The 20,386-nt window shown below is 41.5% G+C and overlaps 1 protein-coding gene across 1 annotated transcript in view; it reads left to right on the top strand.

The window, feature by feature from the left end:
- The window catches only part of COBL (cordon-bleu WH2 repeat protein), a 195,936-nt gene that overhangs the window by 5,411 nt on the left and 170,139 nt on the right, over window positions 1-20,386 (top strand). Inside the window, 1 exon segment of the mRNA XM_029285077.1 lies at window positions 10,709-10,794. Within this exon segment, the coding sequence (XP_029140910.1) occupies window positions 10,709-10,794 (86 nt within the window).

The following is a 20,386-nucleotide window of genomic DNA, read 5'->3' as shown; positions in this document are numbered from 1 at the left end:
GTTCCGGCGTGTTGCACAGAACCCCACCCTGTTTTGGCTGGGCACCCTGGTACCTTTCAGATTCAATTCTTCCTTCGGTTGTACCTTCTGTCGACCCAGGCAGACCGCAGCGATGTGGCCCTTCTTTCCGCACGCTCGGCAAATGGCGGAACGGAACCGACATTCCGCTCGCTTGTGGTGTCCACCACATCCGAGGCAATGAAGCTCAGCTGGGCCCTTGTCCTGACGATCTTTGGACCTCCTCCCAGCTGCTTGGTAAAGCTTGTCCACCTCTTCTTCAGGATCTTCTTCCGACTCCTCGCGCACGTCTTCCTTGTGAATAGTGGCAGTCTCTGGAACGTTTCGCTTAGGCCGCATGTTCTTGACTGCCCCACCTGCAGCTTCTTCAGCCGAAACCTCTCGCAGAGCATCTTGGAAGGAGACATCTTCCCTGGCGAACAGTCTCTGCTGTAATTCTGTGTTCCTCAGTCCGCACACAAAACGATCGCGCAGTCTTTCCTCTAAGTCCTTGAAGTCGCACGGTTTAGCTGCTCTTCTCAAGGCCACAACGTATTCTTTTGCTGATTCTCCAACTCGCTGATCTCTCTGTTGAAATGTGTGCCTCCAAGCCATGACAGATTGCTTGGGCTGGAAGTGTTCCTTTAAAGTTTTTTTTAGATCGGAGTATGATACCGTTTCCAGCAAATCCAGGGCGATTAAGCTCTTGGCGATCTCAAAGGCGTCTTGCCCACAAATGCACAACAATGTGGCAGCCTTTAAGCCTTCCTCCCGAATCTGGTTTATGCAGAAATACGTCTTGACTCTTGCAACATAAGATTCCCACCTCTCGGGGTGAGAGACGTCGAATTCCGCTAAACGCCCAACTTTCGCCATGATCGAGGATCAGGTCTTCTTCAGCCGCACGCACCCTCCAGCGATTTTGTACTGGCAGGATAACGCTGACTTCCACGCCGTTTTCTCTTCCGGACTTCTTTGGGTGAGTCTTCAAGCTTTCCTAGCTGTATAGACTGGATCCCATCCTCGTCGCCAGTGTTAAGTCCGGAGAATAATGGCGATTGAGACGAAGCATTTCTAACAAGTCTTTATTCTCTGCTTCCATTCTACGAACAACCTGAGCAGAGGCACGCAGGCCTCCATTTATACCTTCAGATCCCCGGGCAAATTCAACCAATCACAATACGATCTTTTCCCGCCTTGCGCATGTGCGCAAGGTCGGCGCCACTCAGTCTGGTCCCGGGCAGCTTCTGCAAATGCCCGGGACTCTTGCAATGTCCCGAGCCTGCCTTTTGCAGGCTCAGGACACAACACTATGCATTGGTTCTTTTTATCCACTTTAATATTAATTTTAATGTTTTAACTTTTAATACTCTATGTTTTATGTTTTAATCTTGTAATTGTTATGTTTTGTTATTTATGGTATTGAAAACTGCCTAGAGTTGCTCGATAGTGAGATGGGCAGTATACAAATTGATTGATTGATTGATTAATTGAATGAATGAATGGTGCTGTTACATCTGCAAGACTGACCTCCAGTGTGGGATGCCCTTGCTCTCATCTCCATGCTGTTTAAAACCAGCATCAAGTTGCTGGGGCAGATCATTTCATCTACATTTTAATCATATATTTTTAAAGAATAAAGGAAATACATAAAAAGCCTCAATGGAATTATCTGAGTAATTCTTAAAAGAGATGATAAAAGAAGTAATACAAAAACCAAGTGATCAGTTGCTTTATTCCCCCTGCACACAGGAAGACTACACTTCTGTAGTGAAAGGGGCTTTTTTATATCAACTCTCCAGTGCAGCTGAGCAAAGCACATTGATACAAGCCATTATAAGTGTCCTGTAATGCTTTAGCTTTCCTAATATTAGTTAAATAACTAGCTGGGTGCTTTTTGGCTACAGGACTTCTTAAATATGAATGTTTATAAACCATGCATCTATCCATATCAGTTATGTATACTTCAAAAATATTTTTCAATTACACAATTTACTTTTCATATCCCATTGAAATCAGACCAATGGATATCCTACTACTCTTAGGTTTCCTATGAGATCTTTATTCCAAAAATATTAGAATTAATCCTGATGAAAAAATAAATTGATTTTCCATTTTATATTGAATTTGACTTTTTTAGATTCCAGAAGTCTGAAAAAATGCCAAGGCATTTACATAATTGTAACTTGTTCACTATTAATTATAATTTATAAATATCTGAACTGGTAAAAAAATTCAACTAGTTTTGTTTTACGATAATCCCTATCATAGTAATCTTCATAAAATATAGTGAGAAACAAAAACTTCTTGTTGCTGCCAGTGACATAACAGTTACATCATCAAGACATAGAACACCCATCAAAAGCTTATTAATTAATTTCAAGGTGAAATTGGTAAGCATTTTGAATTGAATTGATATAACATTATTCAATGACTAAATAAATTAAATCAGCTACATTAATAGGAGCAGCAACAAGTATTTTATCTATACAAATGTTTTCAGATATATTCTACAATGTGTTTAAAATCAATGAAAATTATATATAACCCTTTATATAAAACAATAGTGCTATATAAAATATATTGTTGAGGCAGTTACTGATCAATCTCTGTTAACCTTTATGAAATTTGTTGGAATCCTAACACAACTTGGATCCTTTTCTGCCCTTTATTTGTCCATTTAAGCATTTAACCTCTGAAGTAGTTACTTGGATCTATGATGGATAATGTTCCTATGTCCCTATAAGTGCAGAAGTATTGAGGATGGGGTATGAAGGCCAGTAGCTGGAACTCAACCATTCAAGAAATAAAATGGAGTAATCTTTGCCCACCCCTTCTTCTTGATCCACTAATCATTCTTAGCATCAGTGACTTCTCCAATGAATTTGCATGCATGGCATGGCCAAATCAGATATAGTCTTGTGATTTTAGCTTCTAGTGATGTTTCTAGTTTTATATGATTCAGCATCTCTCTGTTGGTTGTTCTGGCTGTCCATGGTATACACAACAATTTATGCCAGTAACACAGTTCAAAGGCATCAATTCTTCTTCGATCACCTGTCATGGTTCCTACTGATGATCCCAACAAAGTGGGATCAGATGAGACATTCCAATCTCTAATGCAAAACTTTATTTAATACAGCATATCAGCACTGATGAATTGAAAGCAAGCTGTAGTTAGAAAGGTGCCAAAATCTATAAGTTAAAAGCAAAGGACCTCGCCTCCCCCTGGTCTGACAAATACATTGTCCAATCAATTGGCTTGCAATTGTTTTGAGAACAAAGCTCTTCTTCTCAGGAACCGTTTCTCCAATGACCTTGGTTCCTATGAGTCAATGGCTCATTATCAGACTCCCGTGAGGCACTCACCCTTCCTTTCCTCCCCCCCCAAGTCTGTAGGCAAACTATGAAACAAAGATGGAGGGAATAGCAAAAGGGTCTTTTCGGAGCTTGACATCACCATTCTTAGAGTTCAACTCTCACACCCATATATCATTATAGGGAAGACTATTGTTTTTAGCCTTCTATTTGTATTTATATCAATACCTCTGTTTTCTAGATTTTATTCCTGTTAACCATTGCAGTGTGTTCGATTGTGAACAATTTTTAATCCAAGGAAGATAAATTTTTGAACTAATTCATTCTCCAGCATAGGAGATGGAGAATCCACCAATGGGTTTGCTCTGTCTTCCTGCCCATTAGACTAAGTCAAACTTGCCACGCCCGTCCTGGATTAGAACACACCCAGTCTTGACTTAGTCTCCAGCCCAGACGGATGTGACAAGCTTGGCTCCCAACTTAGCTGCAGGTTGTATAGAACTACTCCATTTGTGGATTCTCCCTTGATCTCCACAGTCATCTCAGCAGCGCTGGGATCAGCGCTGCTTCAGCTTGACTGCTGGAGGCGAGGGCTTCTTCCCAGACCTCGGTAAGAGCGGGGGCTTCCGCTCTTCCACCCCCTCACACCATTATGGCACTGGGATCAGCACTACAGCTGGAAACCCCCTCAACTCCCCTGCGTCATCGCAGAGGCCTCAGTGGTTCCCTTTGCGGCTGGATCGTTGCGGCCACCATTTTGGCAGCCGCGTGGCGAGCCGCCGCTGCCAATCAGCCTTACCTCGTGGGCTAGTGGCTCTCTTCTTCTCTTTTTACCCCTGCGTTCTCCTCATACCTCTCAGGCATCGCGCAGCATTTGCCTGGAGCCTTCTTGCAGGGATCCCTTCACAGCCTGATCGGCGCAGCCGCCATTTTGGAAACCGCATGGCCTGCCGTCGCCACTGCTCTCAGTCACTCTCAGGCCCTCTATTTCCCCTGTTGTCCATAGACCTCAATCTTACCTGGCAATCGATGGGCGACCGTCCGGATTGTTCCAGGTCATTTTTCCGTCCCGTTTCTTTCCAGGACCGATCTAGCAGGAGCTGTGGCAGCACCGGCCGCCATTTTGGACGGCCTGTACAGCCGGGAGCCGATCCTCCCCACAGAAATAGGACCTAGTGGCCAAACAATTGCCTTCCACTCCAAACGTTGAGTGTTCCATCCCGTATAGTGACAGAGGCTTCTATCCTCAGACATAAACAGGGTAGGACACTGGGTGTTTTACACAAGCACATCATTACAAAACACAGGCCTCAATGGTGCCTCATCTCCTCACCTGGCCACCATCCATTCAGTGGGTTGCGCGTGTGCTGGCTGTCATCACACATGTGATTTTGCCACTTCCGCAGATTCAACCCACCGTGCGAACGTGCTGACATCAGCAACTTTGGGCCTTGTCACCACCGAGCGCTCTACGAGCAAGCTGGCTGTCATCACATATGTGATTTTGCCGCGGCAGTAGACATGACCATGCCTCTAACAGGCAATCACCGGTCAGGTAGCCAGGGGAACAGGGTGGATCAAGCCATACATTTCTGCTCCAACTGTACTAATCTAATCCACCAGGCAATCCACTGTCATAATTTCTACTTGGCTCCATAGGCCCGAGTTCCCTCTCAGCACTACCTGAGATATCTCGCCATGATGGAGGATACCACGGTGCCTCAACCTCAAGACACTGCCTCTTCATCTGTTAGTCAAAAGAGGCATAAGTCCTCCAAACAGGAGGGGGCTGGCAAGATCAAGGCCAAGGCAAAAACCATTTCGGGAAGGAAACCTTCCAAACTGGCGGAAAAACAGGCCAGCAGGAGGCACCAGGCTTTGGAGAGGGAATTTTCCAAAGCACACTAGCAGGCCAGGGCAGAGATGGAGCAGACAGAGGCCTCGGTCTTTGATCTCCCCCTGGGGCCCTCCACCTTTGCTCAGGGGGTCTGGTCCCTGGAAGGGATTCCCACACACCTCCCCTCTTCTGGGGAGGATCACGTCCCAAACATCCACCAGGGATCATCGGCACAATGGGCCCCACAGTCAGGCCCAGAGGCCACTTTCACCCCCACAGCTGCCGGGCTCAGGATAGCTGAGCCTCCAGGAGCTCTTTCCACTGAACACCTTCAGGCTCTAATCTCACAGGCAGTCGACCAGGCGTTTGCCGCCAGGTCTTATCATATGTCTAGACCCGAGTTGATTGCATCCATGCCCCCATCATATCTTCTCCAGTCGGGAGCACCCGAGTACCACAGTTCTCCCTCACCACCCCGATCCTCTCATAGTAGGGCCTCATTCCCTGTGGAACACGACCAACCTGACATTCCATGGTCGGAGGAGGAAGACCCGCCCCCTGCCCCCACCATTTGGGAGTCTCTTTAACCCAGCCCTCTTCTTACCACTGCTTCGCAAGGCTAGCATTACTGCTAACATAGGTCATGATCGGATTCCTCAGCCAGGTCCATCAACCAGTCCAGATCCAAATCCGGTGTTTTCTGAGCCCGTTGTGACTCGGCACCATGTCTCCTGTCCCCCTCTATTTTTGAACACCATTCGGAAGCAATGGGCTTCACCTGGCACCTTCCCTTCCCTGGGAGGAACGGACAGGAAACTGTTCAGCGCAGCACCAGACTTGGCTGATGCTCCTGAGGTGCCAACGGTAGATGAACCCTTGACCCCTCTCTTGTCTTCATGTGCGGTGTCAGGGGATGTGGCCGAGGCATTGAAGGCTGAGGACAAGAGATGGGAATTGACCTTCCGCAGGACTCACCAGGCGGCGGTGTGGGCGGTAAGAGTGGCCACTTGCGCATCTTTCTTTGCCAAGACCTCTCTCCTCTGGCTCCGTCAACTCCAAGCCAGGATCCCTCAGGAGGAGGTACGCATGTACCAAGAACTGAACAAATTGGTTGCAGCATCAGAGTATCTCTCTGATGCATCACTGCATGCAGCCAGATTTTCTTCCAGGACCATAGCCTCCAATGTCACAGCACAATGACTACTGTGGCTCAAACATTGGCAGGCTGATGCCAAATCCAAGTGGCATTTGGCTACGGCCCCTTATCAGGGTGGTCAGCTGTTTGGAGAGGCTCTAGCACCTTATTTGACTGAGAATAAGGATAAGCAGAAGGTGATGACCCACCTCAGCAGGCGGGCTGACAGGCATTCTAATCCGTACACCCGCAGGCAGTTCTTTCAGTCAGGGACAGGCTCAGGTTCCACACAGCCCCTCTGCTTCTTCATGGCCAGACAGGACCGCCCGTCCAACAGGTTGGGCTCTAGACCCAGGCAGCAGTACCAGTGCAAGCAGCCCTTTTTGGGGGGGGGGTTCGCCCTTTTAGAAGTCCAAGTGATTCTTGGAAAGCACCTCCCATAGGTGGCAGGCTAACCCTTTTCGCCCACCAATGGGAAGTCACCACCACAGACTCCTGGGTCCTCCAAACCATCCGATACGGTCTGTCCCTAGAATTCGTGTCCCACCCACCAGGGCATTTCATTTCTTGCCCGCAATCAAAGAACCCAGTCAAAAAGGGCCTCATGCAAGAGGCCATTCGACATCTCTTGGAGATAAGAGCCATAGAATCGGTGCTGGCTTGTCAACAGGGGAGGGGATTCTATTCCATCCTCTTTGTGGTTCCCAAGACCTCGGGAGGATGGAGGGCGATTCTCGACCTCAAAGGTCTGAACTCACATATTGCATACAGGAAATTCAAGATGCAAACGCTCCAGTCCATCTTGGGCAGAGTAAGGAAGGGAGACTTCCTGACGTCCATAGACCTCACGGAAACGTATCTCCATATCCCCATCCTCCCCGACCACCGGCGGTTTCTCAGATTCTGTTATATGAGCCATCATTTCCAGTACAAAGCCCTGCCATTCAGCCTTTCATCAGCTCCAAGGGTGTTTACCAAAATCCTGGCAGTGCTCGCCGCACACTTGAGACTGGTGCCGGTACGCATTCAATGCTATCTGGATGACATTCTCATCCAGTTGCCCTCCCTTTTGGCCGCCCAGTTGGTTCTGGAATTATCAATCAAGACCCTCCAAGACCACAGGTTCTCGGTGAACTTTCAAAAGAGCCAGATGGTTCCCTCGACCCGCTCCTCCACCTAGGAGCGGTCATAGACACAGACCAATGCAAGGTCTACCTGTCTCGGGAACGTCAGGACAGCATCCGAGCCCTGGTATGCAAGGTCCGCAGGGAGTGCGTGGTGGCACTGGCAATGCTTTCCCAGTTACTGGGAAAGATGATATCCTGCATCGCTATTGTGCCTTGGGCCAGACTGCACTCCAGGAACCTCCAATGGTTCTTGCTCCCATTTCAAAGATTAGGTACCAGCTCTTCCAACCAAAGGCTAAGGGTTTCTGCCCAGACCCTAAGTTCCCTTCGGTGGTGGTCCTCCCCAGCGGTAACCAGAGGGTCATCCTTCAAGGAACCCATTTGGCTCACCCTTATGACAGACGCCAGTCTATTCGGCTGGGGAGTACACCTTTAGTCGCAGTTGGCTCAGGGCCGGTGGTCCCGATTAGACCTGAGGCACAACATCAATTGGTTGGAGCTCAGAGCCATACACCTGGCTCTCCGTTTGCTTCTTGTTGGTCTCAGGGCATGACTGATACTGTGTTTTCCTTCAGAGTGTGAAAGATACACTCTTGATATTTGCCAGGTCCTTGCCTTCCATATTTATCACATATTGGTCAATAGAATCTTATTAATGTTTGTTCAAGGAATCGAAATTGTGGTGACAATCACCTCCTTGATCATCTGCTTTAGAGTGGAGCATGAGTTTTCTTCTCCTAAAAACTCCGCTCAGATGTGTTTTATAGTACTCCTTTAACTGAATCACTAATTAATGGTGTAAGAGCATAGTTACAAGAAAGGAGCCTGTTCTTATTTTATGAAATAAGACTTTCCCAGTAAGATCTGGCCTACCCTATATTGTCTTTGAAGGAGGGAATGCTTAAGGCTTTCACCTCACAAAGGAGACAGGAGCTTGACAACGTATCTTTTTAGAAGTTGCTCCCATACTCTGGAATAGGTACCTCCTAAGATATAAGATAGCCCCAACCATCTGGTCTTGTGCAAGATGCTTCAGCTCTTATTATTATTAAATATGTTTAGGCATTGATGGTAGAAAGATTGTTTTTGGGATGGTGGTGATATTTTAGAAAATAGACAATATATTAAAATTTTGCATAAGTAAATAAATCAATATATTAGCATAGTTTCATAGTGTTACTTTCCTGTTGTTGCAGCTCTTCCATCAAAAACTCTGTCTGAATCTTCTTTGAACTATAGAGGTATTGTAAAATGCACTTGGAGAGAAATTTGCCTTTTAGGTTTTATTTTTGTATGTTTTGATATTAATATTTTTATATTTATTGTTATCTCTGGAATCATAGTGCATTTTAGCAAACAATAGAACATTTTTTTTGTATGCTCATGCTTTATTAGCATGAAAGTAAACTGCGGGTAACAGTTTAATCTGTTACATGCATGTTAAATGACAAATTTAATAGTATTCATAGCCATATAACCACACAACATAATTATCTCTAGTTGAATGACTGTAAACAAATGCTTGGATTATTTGTAATTCTCTGTATGAATTGCCAACTATTGTTTTTTGTGCATACTGTCATTTGTTTTACTGTTATTATCAACTTTTGTAAACATTTTTTCCTTCCATTCAATTGTGTTTGATTTTTGGAACTTGTCTGGACTAGTCCCTTCAGTTTTCTTGGCAAGGTTTTTCAGAAGTGGTTTTCCATTGCTTCCTTCCTAAGGCTAGGGGAAAGTGACTGGCCCAAGGTCACTAGCTCGCTTTGTACCTTAAGGCAAGAATAGAAATTACAGTCTCCATTTTTTTTAGCCAGATGCCTTAACCAGCACTCTAAAGTGGTTCTATTAATACATCACAATTATTGTATCATGGTTATTTTTAAGCCTTTAAGACCAAAGCTTTCATTAACTATATACAATGGACAATCCACAGCTGTGGGCTACCTTTACCTCGTAGCACTCTGTTGAATCCATGTCACTTGTGGAAACAGTGAAGACAAATGTTTTGGCCTTTATGGAAGCTTTAGAAATCCCCTTTATGGGGAGTTTTAAGGAATGAAATAGGTACATTAACTTCTTCAGGCAAGTTAGGCAATAAAACTGCAAGAATAGACTTCCAGAGTCATCAATTCTCAAATATGTTGGTTTATTGTAGAAAACCCAGAAAAGCCATAAGAGAGAATCTCAGCATTTGATATATATTATCAAATACAACTCTTATTTATTGTGAAATCATTTTTTTGGCAATATATTGATCTGGTATCAGGCTTTTTGGTCAATTGTAACACTTTGATTTTTCATGCCTTCATATATTATTGAATACATTTTAACATTCTAGTCTCTAATCTGTCTGCCTATCTCTGCTCCTATCTATCTGTCTGTCTGTCCGTCCGTCCGTCCGTCCGTCCGTCCACCCACCCATCCATCCATCCAATATAGTATTTTAGCTTGAAACACCTCATTTGTGAATTTTCATAGAATATGTCAGCTACAGACAATATAAATTATTGCTATCTGTTTACAGATATTAGCTCAATGTTTATGTGATATTTGTTGTGTAAAAGGATGCAGATTCCAGAAAATAGTATGTATTATTATTTTTATTTGTATACAAAATAGGGAGGGATATATTAGACAAGTTATGACTGGGCAAGCTAAACGAATAGCCAATTGATAGTAGAGAAGCAATAATAGAAGGAATGGTAACAATTGCCTACTGTATACAAAATTGCCAAAATTGGGGATAAACTGTCCTGTTGTCCTATTTCTTAACTTAAAATCTGTTATACTGCTTGTGTTTAAAAAATATTAACAGTACACTGCATAATTACCCGTTGGATCAAACAAATTTCATACAATTCTGTTCCATTGAAAATGTAACAAAAGATCATGTAAACAGGATGAACAGAATGAGCTTTCATTAGAGTTTACAAGTGTTTTACAAATTTGTATTTGTTTTTTGATTGTAAATAAAGTTGTATTTGTTATGTCACATTTAAAGAGTCTGATAGGAATTTAAGAATCTACACCCACAGACAGATACAAAAAGGAAGTTTTAATATAGGTAAATAAAACTTGGGTTGAAATCTAAAATAAATAACTTGAGTGAATGCCATATGACTTTTTTTCTCTCATGAGTAATTCATAAGAATAATAAAAGTTCTTTTTAATATATATGTGTCCACTATGCAGTAGAGGTTTCTGATTTCAATTTTCAAATAGATAAGCTATTTTTAAAAAATGTTATTTGAGCAGGATTGGAATAGTCATTGTGACTTGTGCATTTAACAGAAACAAAAATATCAACTGGTTGTGGCACATCACTAAAGGAAAAGAAAGGATTTCTTGGATTTTTCAGGACAAGTAAGAAAAACAAGGTAAATGCAATATTTGTTTCTTTGGCTAGTGATTCTTACTTATCTGACTCTGCTTTTATCTTGTAACTTGTATTTAGGGTGTTGCTAAAATGACTCTTTAAGTTTATTGCATCTTTGTCACAAATATTGACCAAGTAAATATATTAGTAATCCACAATCCAATGCTGCAGATAGGCATAGATTCATTGGTTTATGGTCATTCTTTCAGCTATCCCTCAGTTATTCCTCATGCCATAATGGTGCAATGGTTGGAATGCAGTATTGCAGGCAAATTCTGTGCATAGCCTGAAGTTTGATCTTAATGTGGTTTAAGGTTGACTCAGCCTTCCATCTTCTGACGATTGTTGGGGGCAATATGCTGACATTGTAAACCATTCAGAGAGTGTTCTAAAGCATTGTGGAGTGGTATATAAGTCTAAATGCTATTGCTATTGCTTGATAGAGACATAGTTTTTACTGTCTCTAATAAATTCCAATTACTGGGACACTAGATTAAAAAAATCAAAATATTTTTGGCAAGTGATGATATTTCATGAAAATCTGAAGATCCTATGAATATCAGATCAAAGTATGGCAGCTATAGTTCATGTTTCAACTCCTGAATTACATACTCAACAGCAGAACAATTTTAATCCCTCCTGAACATTCTTATATAAGATAACATCCCTAATATGCAAAAGAGGGCAGTCAAACTTATTATTCCTAGCATTGCTTTATATTTCTCACTAAAAATAATGTATCTTTCATCTACTTCTTTTCATGGCTTTTTAACTAACTTGTAAAGATAAAGTCTGTCAGTGGCAAATGGAAAAATGGAACATGAGCTGCTACTCCTCCAAAGAACTACATAAAATGAAAGTATAATCTTCAATCCCACATCTTAAGAAAACAGAACTCTTGGAAACAATTTCTCCCAACAGGAACTTTTATTAAGAGTAGTTAATAGCAGGCATAATAGACAGGATCTGAGGGATCCTTTACAGATCGATACTTTAAAGGGTCCCTAAGCAAACTCCACCCCACAGTTCATCTGGATAGTTCAGACCGGCCAATCCCCAGGTGGTTAGTCCATCGTGGGAAAGGGAAGATAGCATCAGTCCGTCTCCGTTTGTAGTACAATGTTCCACAGCTCTTCACACCTCCTTTTGGGACCGGAGAAATAAGCCAGATTCTAGATGTTTATATTTCTCCCCCCCCCCATTTCTAACTGTCTGGTTAGGGAAAAGAAAGTTCAGAGAGATGCATAGTAAAGGGGGCAATTTGTTACATTGTAATGGCCAGCAGACCCAGTAGCAATAAACAAAAGGTTACATTGTAGCGAATAGAGGAAGTGAAAGTCATAACCCAACAGGCATATCCCCCCTCCCCCTTGAGAGTATGGCAGAATCCAGGGGAAGGTGAGATTTGGTTTTAGATCAGAGGAGAAAGAAAGAAATGAAATATAAATGGATTCTGACATCCTGTCCCCCTTAAAAATAAGAGAGATCTACCTGTAGAGAAACAAAACAGGTATAAAGGTTAGTCTGGTTTGTTGGGATATTCTGTATGAAACTTCTTTAGCAGTTTCGGTGCTCTGACGTGACATTTATAGACCCACTCATTTTGTGAGGAGGGAAGATGTTTCCATGCTACTAGGTATTGAGTTGCCCCATGATACTTCCTATAATCTAGGATTTCTTTTATCTCAAAGTGTTATTCTCCTTTGACCATGATTGGGGATGGGGGGGATTTTTGGCCGTAAGGGCGACTGTTCTCTTTTCAGCAAGCTGCAGTGAAAAATTGGGTGTATTCGCCTGAGGTTTTTGGGTAGTCCTAATTCTACTGTTACTGGGTTTATGATTCTTTTAATTGGAAAAGGTCCTATATATTTTGGGCCAAGTTTTTTACAGGGCTGTAGGCATTTTAGGTATTTTGTAGACAAATACACCATTTCTCCTACAATGAATGGTATGGGTTCGACTCTCTTTTTATCTGCTTGTGCTTTGTATGCTTGCCTAGCTTCGTCTAAGGCTTTCCTAACTATTGGCCAGGTGTTTTGTAATTGTGCTATCCATTCTTTCAGTGATGGAATTGCCAGTTTGTTTGGGATTAGTTGTGGCATAGGGCTGAAACTTTGACCAGTGGCTATTTGAAAGGGAGTGTAGCCTGTGCTGGAGTGGACTGTGTTATTGTAGGTGACTTCTGCGAAAGGGAGAAGGTCCGTCCAATTCGTTTCCTGGAAATTAATAAAGCATCTTAATTATTGCTCAAGTACTGAGTTAGAACATTCGGATTGTCCATTACATTGAGGATGATGACTAGATGACAGTCCCAGAATGGTTCTTAAGAGGGATAAAAATTCCCTCCAAAATGCATTCCCCTATCAGATATGATGCGTTGGGGTGCCCCATGCAGTCTGTAAATGCACATTTACAGTCTGCACATTTGCAATGGGAATCTTTTGGCAAGGGATAAAGTACACCTGTTTGGAAAACAAGTCCGTAACCATCCAGATGAAGTTCTTTCCCCCCAGCAAGTGCTTGAGTGTAAAGTGGAATTCGTGAAAATGCTGGGACCAGTGGGCTTGCTTGGGGTTGAGCTTCCCTGGGTGTTTGCAAGGCTTCTAGGTTTTTGTGGTCTGTCCACACCTGAAAAGGGATTTTATTCCCTTCAAGGAACTGGCGCCATACAAGTAATGACCAACGTATCACATATGCCTCTTTCTCCAACACAGGCCAGCGCTGTTCTGTTTCAGTGAGTTTCTTGGATATATACGCGCATGGTTGCAGTACCCCTTCATCGCTTTCTGGTAATAGTACAGCCCCCACTGCCACATCACTTGCCTCCGCCTGTATTACGAAGGGCTTATCCATGTCTGGATGCCTCAGTACGGGTTCGGCAGAAAAGAGTCTCTAATCTCTCAAATGCCGCTTGGCATTCCATTGTCCATTTTAGTGGCTGGCTAGGTTTCACTGAGGATTCTCTCTTCGTTTTTAGTACGTTCGTGAGGGGCAGGGCTATCTGGGCAAATGAGGGAATGAATTGGCGGTAAAAGTTAGTGAAAGCCAGGAAACTTTGCAGCTGCTTCCTTATGCGAGGTGGTGCCCATTCTAATACTGCTCTGACCTTCTCTGGGTCCATTTCAATGCCCTGTGGGGATATGCGATAACCTAGGTAGTCTATTCTTTCCTGGTGGAATTCGCATTTCGATAATTTGGCATATAGGTGGGCAGCTCGCAGTTTCTTTAAAACTGCTCTGACTAGGTTGACATGTTCTTCTTTGGATTCGGTGAAGATAAGGATGTCATCTAAATAAACCTCCTTAAATAGGTGCTCCTTTAGTACCTCGTTGATTAATTGCATAAATACTGCGGGGGGCCCTTGTAGTCCAAACGGCAAAACTTTGAATTGGTAGCACCCCACTGGGCAATTAAATGCAGTTTTCCATTCATCCCCTCCCTTAATTCTTTTTTTATAAGTATTTTATTAAGTTTTATAAAGGTATGGGGAAAAAAGGGTTGGTATAGGTAATAGGGTTCAGGGTGGTGTTCAGGGAAGGGATTGGGATGGGGATAGGTACAACAATGGGGTTGCCCCCAGGGACATTCCAAGCTTTAGCAAACAAATTATCTTCCGGGTACAAGTATTCAGTGGAAATAGTTAATATCATAATAAGTAACTGTAGTCAACAAAAATAGCAATAATTATAAAGCATATCAATTAATAAGCATCAAATATCTTAATAAATTACAAAATCAATTTTCATTAACTCATTTTGCTAACCATTGATAAAAACTTTCCCATGTTTTAAAATAGATTGAATCTTCTTTCTCTTTGATCTCTAAAGTTAGTCCATCCATTTCTGCACATTCTAGAATTTTCCTAATTATAATCTCATCCGATGGTACATTTTCATTTTTCCAATATTGGGCAAATGCTAGTCTCACAGCTGTCAATATGTGTAATATTAAATACTCATTCTCTTTGCCATAATTAGATCCTAGTATTCCTAACAAAAACAATTCTGGCTTAAATTTTATTTGTACTTTAGTCATCTTTTCCAGCCATATATGAATCTTGGACTAAAATTTCTTTGCACTAGGACACAGGTCGGCAACCTGCGGCTCCAGAGCCGCATGCACCTCTTTGACCCTTTCCCTGCGGCTCCCAGCCTCCTCTGCCTTTTGTAGAGAGAGACAGAGACAGAGCTTCTCTCTCTCTCTCTCTCTCTCTCTCTCTCTCTCTCTCTCTCTCTCTCTCTCTCTCTCTCTCTCTCTCTCTCTCTCTCTCTCTCTCTGTGTGTGTGTGTGTGTGTGTGTGTGTGTGTGTGTGTGTGTGAAAAAGAGAGTGGACTCACGGTGTTCTCCCACGAGCTGAAAAGCTTTTTGGGCGGGGCTCCTCCCTTTGCTGTGTCTCTGCAGGAAGCAGGAAGGGCAGGAAAGAGCTAGCCAGCCCAGCTATGCTGACTCAGGAATTCTGGGAGTTGAAGTCCATGAGTCATAAAAGAGCCAGGTTGCCTACCCCTGAGCTAGCCCAATAAGAATGTGTGTCAGCTGGTTGGAGAACAGCTTGAAGCCAGCTTGCCAGGTGAGCAGAAGATCAGAGAGAGGAAGAGAGAGGGGAGAGAGAGAGAGAGAGAGAGAGGAAAGAGAGAGAGAGGGAGAGGAGAGGGAGAGAGAGAGAAAAAAGAAAAAGGGAGAGAGAAAGAGAGAGGGGGAGAGGAAAGAGAGAGAGAGGGAGAGGAAAGAGAGAGGAAAGAAAGAGAAAGAAAGGGAGGGAGAGGAAAGAGAGTGGGAGAGGAAAGAGAAAGAGAGAGGGAGAGGAAAGAAAGAGAAAGAGAAAGGGAGAGAGAGAAAGAGAGAGAGAGGGAGGGAGAGAGAGAGACCCTTTTGACATCTAAAATGAAGGTAACACTGCATATATCCTTTTTTACCTTTATGACACACACACACACACACACACACACACACACACTAAAGGTAAAAAAGGATATATGCAGTGTTATCTTCCTTTTAGATATCAAAAGGGTTTTGTGGCTCCAAGTGTTTTGTTTTTGGTGGGAAACAGTCCAAGTGGCTCTTTGAGTGTTTTGGGTTGCCTACCCCTGCATTAGGACATACCCACCAGATATGGTAGTAAGTACCTGGCTTTTGTTTACATTTCCAACAATTATTCGAAACACTTTTAAACATTTTCGCTAAACTTACTGGTGTCATGTGCTATCTATAAAACATTTTATACAGGTTTTCCTTATATGAGGCTGCTTTAGTCAATTTAATATTTCTATCCCAAAGCTTTTGCCAAGTTTCTAAATCTATAGAGTATCCGAAATTTTTTGCCCAAACTATCATTGTCTCTTTTACTTGTTCTTCTTCCATCTTCCATTTTAGCAGAAATCTATAAAGTTTCTTAATCAAATTTTCATCTGTTTTCAAGAGTATTTGATCAAAATCTATCTGTTCTTTATAAAATCCCAATGTCTTTAGATCTTTCTCATATCTTGTTTGAATTTGTAAGTAAGGCCAGCATTATAAGTCAACACCTTGCTGTTGTAGATCTTGCCTGTCTTTAAGTTTTCCATCCTTGTCCAAAATGTCTTTATAGGTAACAAGTTTGTCATAATTAATTAAATTTGGGTAAGCAAAGGCTTCCATTGTTGAAAGCCACTCTGGTATTTTAATGTAATTTTTTTGTTTTATTCTCTCCCATTCTAAAAGGAGTACATTCCTTATAGCATGGTTTTGAAAGTATCTATGTATTTTGTTTTTCCCATACCACAGAAAGGCCAACCCAATTGTAGGTCATGCCCCTCTAGGTAGAGAAGTCTTTTATTTCTCAACGTTATCCATTCTTTGATCCATGGTAAAATAGCTGCTTGATAGTAAAGTCTCCAATCTGGGAGTCCAAATCCTCCACTATCTTTGGCTTCTTGTAACAGTTTAGCTTTAATTCGTGCTTTCTTCTCTTGCCATATAAATCTTAATGTTGTTGCATTTAAATCATCAAAGAATATCTTTCCCAATTTTTCGGGAATTTTTTGAAACAAGAAGAGTAATTTCGGTAGGACATTCATCTTCACTGTCGCTATTCTTCATAGCAGTGACAATGGAGGTTTTTCCACTTTTCCAAATCTAATTTTATTTGTTTTAACAATCTTTCATAATTATTTTCTTTTAAAGTTGTACATCTTGATGTTAAGTAAATGCCCAGATATTTCACTTTTTTTAACTATTTGCAAGTTAGTCTTTTTCATAATATAGGTTTTCTGTTTGTCTGTTAAGTTTTTTGTTAATACCTTAATCTTTTCTCTGTTTATTTTCAAGCCTGCCACTTCTCCAAATTTCTCTATTTTCTGCAACAATTTAGTAGTTGTTTCTAGTGGATCTTCCAAAATGAAAACCAAGTCATCTGCAAAAGCTTGTAATTCATATTTTTGGTCTTTTATCTCCAATCCTTTTATTTCCGTGTCATGCCTGATATTTCTAGCCAGTACTTCCAATGTTAAAATGAATAGCAAAGGGGATAATGGACAACCCTGTCTTGTGCCTTTTTTAATATTGAAGCTTTCTGTATAATCTCCATTTAAAAGTATCCTAGCTGTTTGTTTGTTGTAAATTGCTTGAATTGCATTTATAAAATTGTTGCCAAAATCCATTTCCATCAGTTGCTGAAACATAAATTGCCAGTTTAGGTTGTCAAAGGCTTTTTGCGCGTCGAGAAATATCAGTGCCATCTGCTTCCCTGAATGTTGCTCATAATATTGTAAGATGTTTAAGATAATCCTTAGGTTATTTTTTATCTGTCTTTTAGGTAAGAAACCATTTTGATCTGTATGAATAAATTCTGTCAAGAATTTCTTCATTCTTTCTGCCATTATCGAAGGAAAAAATTTATAGTCCACGTTTAATAATGATATTGGTCTATAGTTTTTTATTTGGGTGGGATTGGTGTCTTCTTTGGGTATCAAAGTGTTGGAAACGTGATTAAAATACCAACAAAATTGGATTGGTAAGAAAAAGAGTTTATTCTGCAGAAAATAGAAAAGCGGTTTGCAAAGCGTGGTGGATCCTGGTGAGAGACTTCAACAGGAAGTTCTAAACCCAGAGACCACACCAAAATATTCAAACTCACAACATTATATACACTCCTATCGCGACGCCCCCATCCCNTTTGAGAGGACTTCCGGGGGCACAATCTGTCCGATCCGCCTAGCCAGAATACATCATCCCTCCCCCTCAGTTACATTGTTCAGAACTTCTCTCTGCCATCCTTTTGTCTTGTTAAGTGTGTCTTCTAGCCAAGCCTCCTGGAATCTAGTGCCTACCTGCAGGGCTTGGCTAATCCTTCTATTGTTAATCAATTGTGACCATTTTATTTTTAAACTTCTTCCTTTCTCACAAAAGTAATATTAGCTTCCATCCACAAATTTGGTATTTTTGTCTCTGAAAAGATTTCATTACACAGTTCCTTTAAGATCGAGCTTAATCAATCCTGTAATGCTATATAAAATTCTGCAGGAAGTCCATATGGGCCCGGAGTCTTATCTCTCTTTTTTTGCCTTTTTATGGCTTCTGTCATCTCCATCATTGATATTTTCCGATTTAATATATTTCGGATGTTCTCCGGGACTTTGGCAAATCGCTTTCTTTCAGATAGGCCTGTATTCCCTCTTTAGAAACCACCTATGGCTTATAGAGTATCTCGTAGTAGGCCTTAATAATCTTTTTCATTGCATCATTATGAAAGTGTAGCTCTCCTTTCGAATCATATAGCTTATTTATCAGTCTTTTTTCCCTTTCTTTAATCTGTATGCCAACCATCTTCCCGGCTTGTTGGCATTTTCAAAGAAGTTCTGTTTAGACCGTTTAATCTGTTGTGCCATTATGTCCATCTCAACCAAGTTTAATTTAAGTTTTATTATCTCCATTTGTTTCTTAAGAACTTTCTTTTGTGGGCCAGCTTGTAACTCAAGTTCCAAGTTTTTAAGTTATTCTCTCAGATTTAGCTGTAATTGTTTCTTTTCTTTATTCTTTTTAGCAGTATATGTTATAGCCAAGCCTCTGAAATATGCTTTGGCCATGTCCCACGCATTTCGGAGTGAGGTTTCTTCTTTCTTCTTTATTTTAAAGAAGAATTCCATTTCCCTTGTGGCTAATTGTAAAAATTCTTTCTCTTTTAATATAGATTTATTCATCTTGGCTTTTTCTTAATGCCTTTCCAAATCATTTTTATTGGATTATGGTCTGCCCAAATATTAGTTTCTATCTCGATCTCTTAAATTATCGTTTTTAAGTCAAAGGATGTCCATATCATATCAATTCTAGACCATAATTTATGCCTATTTGAGTAGAATGTATATTGAGATTTATCTGGATTCATCTCTCTCCATGTATCTTGAATGGACAGTTTTTCTTTCATTTTTAAAAAGGCTTTGGGTAAAGTGTTTCCCCCTTTTCTCCCTTGTTTATAGCTTTTATAGTCCCGGGTTGGGTCTACTATTGCATTGAAGTCTCCCATTATACAAAGATTTTGGTAGTTTAAGTCCACTATTTTATTATGTAGTTGATCATAAAATTGCTCTTGCTTATCGTTAGGTGCATATATTGTGACCATCAATATCTGTTTTTGGTCAATTGTAGTTTCCACCATTAGTATTCTCCCCTCTTCATCTGCATACACTTGTTTAGAGTTCATCTTTTCTTTTATATAGAGGGCTATGCCTCTTTTCATTCATCCCCTTCCTTAATTCTAACGCAGTAATACGCTTCCCTTAGATCTAGTTTAGTGAAAATTCTTCCTTTCAAGATGTGGGATAACATGTCCTTCATGAGGGGTAGGGGGTATAGGTTGCTTTCACTGATTGCATTCAATAGGCAGTATTCCACACATAAGCGTACAGTACCATCCTTCTTTTCTCTAAAGAGGAACGAGGTGGCTACTTTAGGGTTGGCAGGTTCAATAAACCCCCTTTCTAGGTTTTTATTTATGAATCTTTCCATTTCCTCCTTCTCCTTTGGGCTCATGGAGTATAGTCTGGGCTTCGGGAGTTTTGCCCGGAGCTTGAATTCTATGGCACAATCTGTGGGTCAGTGTGGGGGGAGCTCATCCGCCCTCTCCTCACTGAAAACTTCAGCAAGGTCTCAGTATTCCTCTGGTATTTCGGGTAGCCCCTTTTCTTCTCCCATGGATGCTTTTTCCATTCTTAATTTTGGTAGGACTCCTTGGGGGTTTAAGTCCGTAGGGTCCCCCTTTGGGAAATTGTTGGAATATTCATGAGCAGGAAGAGTCATGTGGTAACTCAGTCAGCCAATGTGAAGAAAGTGCTACTGAGTCTGTGCAAAAGGTTATTGAGTTAGAAGCTGGGTTTCAGTTTCAGGTCTCAGGTCTGTCTCTGCTGTAAAAAGTCTTCATTTATGCTATGTTGCTATGAAGAAGAATATATGGTATTGTAAATATTTTTATATGAATATAAAGAGTTTATTTGAATCAGCTAAATGCAGTCAACTGTGAGAGCTTCTTTTTTTTATTGAAAATTTTTAAATGTTTTACAATATAACTCCCCACCTCCCTCAAACCCCACCCTTCCCCACCCCCCTCCCTCCCCCCCAAGGAG

Source organism: Protobothrops mucrosquamatus, unplaced genomic scaffold (assembly GCF_001527695.2).
Source record: "Protobothrops mucrosquamatus isolate PMUCROS unplaced genomic scaffold, P.Mucros_1.0 scaffold1260, whole genome shotgun sequence".
Classification (NCBI taxonomy): domain Eukaryota; kingdom Metazoa; phylum Chordata; class Lepidosauria; order Squamata; family Viperidae; genus Protobothrops; species Protobothrops mucrosquamatus.
The sequence above is the reverse complement of the archived record's forward strand: the minus strand, read 5'-3'. Positions and strand labels throughout refer to the sequence as shown.